The following is a 6,989-nucleotide window of genomic DNA, read 5'->3' on the forward strand; positions in this document are numbered from 1 at the left end:
GAGCAATTTTTTTTTTAAAGGTTATCAAAGTCAAATTAAAAATATTAGTAAAATAATTTTTAAATATATAAATAATATTGTGCAATTCATTTAAATATTTTTTTTATTCTAAAAAAAAGTATGAGTCGATAAACAGTACATAGAATCCAATATTTTTCAGCAAAACGCTAAGACATACGAGAAACGTGTTTTTCAAATGCACACGCACTTGACCTTAGTTATGCTACGTGGGCATGGGAAAATTGGGGGATATCATAAAATGACACGTGTTAATTGCAGGAAATATGTGTGGCCAATTCAATTCAAACTGGCCTATGAATCTATGATACTTCAGCCTGGCTCTCTAGTCGTCGTATATTAATGGATGAACCTTCCAAGAGTCCTCCAAAGAATTAGGTAAAAAATTGAAGGGCGAGGAAATATAATAATATTTATTATGAAAAATCGAAAAAATTATAAAAAACTTAGCTATTTTTTATTTTTTAATAAATTTTATTTTTTAAAATTTATTAATATATACACTAAAAGCACATGTTTAGTAAAACTCAAAATTAAATATATCTGTTACGTGCCTTATTACATATATAATTTTTGTGCAAAAATTTTAAAACTCCTGTTTGGCATTAACTTCAGTTTAGTTTTTAGATTTAGATTTTAGTTTTGGGTAAATTGCAAAACACACTCCTGAAGTTTGAGGGTATTTAGATTTTATACCCTAATGTTTTAGAAATTAGATTTTACACCTTGAAGTTACATTCTGTTTGCATTATTAGTAGCCTCTCCTGTTAGTTTTTTTTGACATGTCTATTAAGTGTCACATAAGCTTATGAAATTTACTAATGACCCAATTGAAACATTACACATAGATTTAATTATTACACCTCAGATAAATAACAAAAAAAAAAAAATTTTCTACGAAACTAATAAATAATTTAATTCTATCTTTTACCTCAAAAAATACAATAATTTAATTAGTTTTTTTTTTAATTTTTTTTTAATTTTTTACCTTATAGGACGAACAAACCTGGACAATCAAAAACGACAAACACTGACGAACCACCCAGAAAAATAAAAAAATCAAACACAAAAATTCTAACCAGCAAAAAACAAATTACCACAATAGATTCAAACCCAGAAAAACACAACCATAAGATTGGAATGCTGAAATAATCAAACCTAGGAAAACTGAATTAAAATTGAAATAGATGTAATGAACAAGATGTTGGGAAAAAAAAAGAGCATTTTCCTTTCAATCTCAATTGATGAGATCTAAGAGCACTTCGCCGAATAACCCAATCCATAGAGTCGTGACCCATCAGACCATAACTAATGGGAGGGTCTGCTGATGCTCTTGAGTAACCATAATAGCCATAGTTAGTAGCCCAGCCCTTTGAGTATTGGTATTCTATCTCTCTCTCTTGGCCTCACCGATTTGTGGAGTATTTGTGATTTTTGTTTTAGTTTAGTTCTTTTATTATTTTGATTGTTTCTATGGCCTATGTGGGTATTAATTGAGATTGTATTGGGTTGGATTTGATGTTATGAATTTTCGGGATTCCTAGAAAATGTTAAAGAAAAAAATATTTGAATTATTTTATTTTTTGTTTTAAGGTTTATGTGATTTTGAATTTTAAAGAATTTAATTTTAATTATTTAAAGTGTTTTTGGTTATTTATTTGAGATGGAATAATTAAAATAGTTAAGTCCATGTGTCATGTGTCAATTGGATCATTAATACACATCATAAGCTTATGTGGTACTTAGTTGACATGTTAGCAAAAACTAACGGGAGGAGCTGCTAATGCAAACAGAATGTAACTTCAGAGTGTAAAATCCAATTTTTAAAACGTAAAGGTGTAAAATCCAAATAACACCAAAATTTAGGGGTGTGTTTTGTAATTTAACCTTTAGTTTTTATGTACAACTTTTTAAAACCTTACTTTCTCTCGTATCTTTTCACTTCTTCGATTTTTTTTTAAATAGTATATTTTAACATACTTCTAGTATATTTTAAATAATTTGTTCTCAAATGCACACTTAGGTTGTCAACTTTTAAACTAAAATAATGACTTGAGAGTTTTATAACTTTTACATGTAAGTTTGTGTGTATTAGGATGTATGTTAGAGTATTTATCCTCAATATTTAATGGTACAAACTCCTAAGTACCAAGTACCAACTATCTATTACATTTGTAGTTTATTAAAAAGGAATGATAATGAATGTCCTTAGGGCATTCATTAGTAATTTATTTAAATAAAATTTTTATGAGAAAAATAATAGTTAATATTTTGACTAATACAGTCTAATATGCACCTGTTTGTTTGTTTGTTTTTTTTTTTTTTTGTCAATACCTGCTTGGTTCGACTCGAATTCCTTTTTGAGTGTTCAGCTATTTTCCATTAAACTCAACTAGAAGACTTAGTTGGACTCTAAAATATAAATTGCTCGTGTTTGAGAATCAACTAATTAATAACAAATTAAATTAATAATTCTATTTTAAAGTTTTTAAAGCCATGTAATGAAGTGGGTATGGGATTTTCTTCTAAGATCATAAAATATGTATTTTGTTTATTCGACCATTAGGTGAGAGCAGAAAGACACATTATGTAATGGTCTCAACTCTCAAGCGAGAGAGAATTTTTTTTTTTTTATAAATTTTTTGTTGAAGCGTATCATTATATTAACAACTTGGGGAATTCCTTTTAACTTATCATTTTTTTGGCTAAGATTCTAGCCTATCATTATTATTATACTATATGTTATGATCAACTTGTAGTAGGCTGCTCTTTTTGTTGTTGAGTTGATTGCAGTAGGCAGATTAGTGGCATATAAAATTTATAAATTAACATTAATATAAATAAAATAATAATTTTCATAATATAAAATCCCAAGGTAGAACTTTCAAAGTCAACAGACCTAAACAAAGTCTAGATAGAGAGAGGTGTGCTATGGAGTCAAATCCTGGAGGCGTGTCCCCATTAATTTGTGCTCTCCTATGCTGTTTCTTCTTTCCCTTCCAATTTTTCTATTTCTCCATTGTGCTTTCTGATTGACCCATATATCAAATTTCAAGGAGAATTTAATTTGTAGAGTACAACAACATGAAGCTTTGTTGCTTAAATTGCTTCAGTTCAGATTCTGGAACCGTGGATAGGACCAGGCGAGGTAAAATTTTTTTGACAATTTTCAAAATCTCATCTTTGTTTAAATGTTATTGTTTCCATTACACATGTTGTTGTTTCATATATACATATTCCTTTATCTATTTTGTGTTTTACTTTGATTATTTACTTAGATTTCTTTCTATGCATATCCAACAAGTCTAGAAGAACAAAATCCAGAAAATTTCCGAGTGTTCTCTTATAACGAATTAAGATCTGCCACTAATGGCTTCCATTCCTCGGCCAAGATCGGAGAGGGAGGTTTTGGCTCTGTCTACAAGGTTAATCTCTTTTAAAAAATAGACCTTTAGCATATGTATAAAAATAGAGTTAAGAGCCTAATAAGATTGTTTGGTTTCACTTTGAAGGGTCGGATTCGAGATGGGTCACTCGTGGCTGTAAAAGTGCTTTCAATTGAAGTAGAATCGATGCGAGGTGAGAGAGAGTTTATGGCTGAAATAGCTGCACTTTCAGATATCAGACATGAAAATCTTGTCATCCTTCGAGGATGTTGCGTTGATGGAGCTAGCAGATACTTGGTCTATGAATACATGGAAAACAATAGCCTTGCCCATTCCTTACTTGGTAATTTTATGTCTTTCTTGTATTTTTTTTGATACCCCATTTACATAACTCTATAATGCATGATATTTTAGGTGGTATTGCAAAGTTATCATACTTCAATTTCCTTTTAAACAAGTTATGTTCTTGATTGATAGGTAAACAGCAAAACAGGTTGAAATTTAGTTGGGAAACAAGGCGGAATATTTCCTTAGGAGTGGCTCGAGCACTTGCCTATCTTCATGAGGAGGTTCAACCCCACATTGTCCACAGAGACATTAAAGCCAGCAATATACTTCTTGATAGAGATTTTACACCAAAAGTTTCAGATTTTGGTCTATCAAAGCTATTTACAGATAACATGTCTCATGTTAGTACTCGTGTTGCCGGCACATTGTAAGTGGAATCTCTAATTCTTACCTATAATAAGCCTAGGAAATGGTAATTTTATTGTAGATGTGGTTTATTGTGATTTGTACATAATAAAAGCAGTTTCATCTGATAGTAATATTACTCGATAACAACTTGTCACCGTCTTAAGTTATAAAAAAACAGTTGTGGAAAAAACTTATTCACCTCTTTAGATTTTTCTTCTTGAAATGTTATGTGCTAATGGGGTTTATTGCTATCACAAATGCCAAAGAGGTTATCTTGCACCGGAATATGCCATCAGTGGACATCTAACACGAAAATCTGATGTTTACGGCTTTGGGGTACTACTATTAGAAATCGTTAGTGGTCGGGCAGTCATGGATTTTGACCGAGAATATAGGGAACATTACCTCGTTCAGAAGGTAACAGAATTACGAATGGTATCCTTTTTCAGCTTTAGGCTACCATATGGTCTAATTGAATTTTTTTTTCTTCATATGTGACTTGCAGGCATGGGAAGCCTACAATGCCAATGAACTTGTACAATTAGTCGATTCTGCCTTAGAGAAAAACTTTCCTGAGGAAGAAGCCCTTCGATTCTTAACGGTAGGCCTACTTTGCGTTCAAGAAACTGCAAAAGTCCGGCCACGAATGTCCGAGGCATATAGAATGTTGACAAATGAGACCAACGTCAATGATTTTGAGATTACACAACCTGGACTTGTTTCTGATTTCATGAATATCAGAACAGGCCAAAAGCAATCGACAGAGGGTTCAAGCTCTTCTTATGCAGTATCCATGTTTAGTTCAGCCAATCTTGGACGTTAAATGAAAGAAAATTTTTTAATGGACAGGTTGAAGTTGAACACTACAATTGGAAGAAGAAAATGGGTATTTTTTTTAAGGCAGATTTTTGGTCAAGCTCCAATTAGAGTCCCCCACTAGGGATTTTGCCATCAACCGGATTGAACATTTTTTTTGACCATGGTCACCTCGTCCATGGAGCAATTGCGTGTATTGAATGTTCCAAAGAAGACTGAAGATCAATGTTGGAATTCCGTTATAGATAACGCAATGATGTGTATTTATTGGAGGCAACTTGTTGATTGTAGCTGAGGCTTGTGCATATTTTTCTTTTGATCGTGTGGTAAAGTTAATCATCTTTTTGAACTTTTTTTAAGTGATTCAATTAATTAACATTCGATTGTGTAATACTAGTCATTCTTCAAAGTGAAATAATAAAATTTTGATTTGTGCAAGAATTAGTATTCAAATTGTTAATGGGTTCTTATTAGTTGAATAATAAATAATAGATGGTAGCAAAAGTGTAGGAAACATTGCCTGATTTAGTCCAGTAGATATCCTATTCTCAAATAGATCGAGGAAGTAGTACTTTTTCATACTTGGTAAGCAAGAGGGATATAAATATTGATATTCATTTCAGACAGTATTCTTATGGGTACACTTCAACCACTTTCCCATGAATCTGCCGTCCTGGAGACCTTGGGTATTGAAAACCATGGTAGAATAGTCAATTCAAATTTCACTACCATGACCAGAGGTGGCTGGAATTTATTGAGTGACAAATTTGAGTGGAGTCTTTGGCAAGAAATTCAATAATAATTATAAAAAATACTCCTACAACCACATCAACAAAATAACAACTTAGACTTAGTCTCAAAATTTGAGTTCGATTATCTATTCTTCGTAGACTAATTAGAGTTAGTCATATGTATGATTTTCCGTTATATTCTATTTTTCCAAAATTATTACAATTGATTATCTCTTTAATTGACATTTGTTTTTACTACTTTAATTTACTAATATTATTTTAGATCATCGTCTATCATTTTTCGTTTTTTCAACTTGAATCAACACATCATTTCTCATTGATACGTTAATCACTCTCTTAAGCATATGACCAAACCTTTTAAAGCAGCCATACTTCACCTTTTCAGTAATAGGGGTCACCCAATCTTTAAGTGAATCAGTAATAGGGGTCACCCAAGTGAATTTCTTAATTTTAAAATTTAAATTATATATATATATATATATCCACTTATTAATCTTAATTGTCTCATTTTAGTTGCACTTATTTTATAAACATGTTGTTTCTTAATTGCCCATCAATGCAGTACCATAAAACATATTGGTCTTATGATAGTTACAAAAAAATTTCTTTAACTTAATAGGTATGATACAGTCTACCAATATTCCTAATGCATTTTTCCACTTCATATTGGTGCCTCTTATTCTATTATTCGCATTCTCTTCCATCTCTCCATCTTTCATCCCTAAATTGCTATATTATTCATCATAAGCCTTACTGCCTCAAATTAATTTAGCCGGCCTCTTGGTTAGCCTTGTTTTTACTTCTCTCCATTCCACTTTATTATTTTCATAAGTGACATTGTTACTTGAACCTCCTTGATACAGCACCAAATCTCCTTAATTAGTTGGTATTGCGATAAATATTGTTGTGATCCAAAAATTCTGTGTTTCCTTGATATTTTGGTAGTCTATAGTATTTATTCTAAATAAGATAGTTATAAACGCATTATTCTATAGTGGAAATTTTTACTAGGCTAGATCCTAGCTTTTCCTTCCTCATTGGAGGACTTTCTATGTAAAAATTCGGTGTTTTGATTGTGGTTGATTGCTTTTTTATTCTTTATATTGATTATTATGCTTGGATAGTTTGTTTTGACTTTTGAGTACCAATTGAGAGAGAGAGAGAGAGAGATTTTTTTTTTTCACCCCAACAGATTTCATACTTTGGAAGCAAGAGGAAAATTAAAATTGATTTAAAGCAGAAACCTCAAAATCCCTTTACTCGGAAAATTTTCATATTGAATCTACCTAGGAAAGACGTTACCCTGGTCCTTTCTACAAAA

General features: G+C 31.2%; 1 protein-coding gene across 1 annotated transcript; it reads left to right on the forward strand.

The window, feature by feature from the left end:
- The first annotated feature begins 2,980 nt into the window (after positions 1-2,980).
- Positions 2,981-5,352, forward strand: LOC142609769 (putative serine/threonine-protein kinase). Its single transcript, XM_075781479.1, has 6 exons — positions 2,981-3,166; positions 3,328-3,443; positions 3,531-3,747; positions 3,882-4,119; positions 4,367-4,517; positions 4,606-5,352. Exons 1-6 carry the CDS (start codon positions 3,103-3,105, stop codon positions 4,921-4,923), a joined length of 1,104 nt encoding a protein of 367 aa, XP_075637594.1. The 5' UTR covers positions 2,981-3,102; the 3' UTR covers positions 4,924-5,352.
- The last annotated feature ends 1,637 nt before the right edge of the window (positions 5,353-6,989 follow it).

This window comes from Castanea sativa, chromosome 9 (genome assembly GCF_040712315.1).
Source record: "Castanea sativa cultivar Marrone di Chiusa Pesio chromosome 9, ASM4071231v1".
Lineage (NCBI taxonomy): Eukaryota > Viridiplantae > Streptophyta > Magnoliopsida > Fagales > Fagaceae > Castanea > Castanea sativa.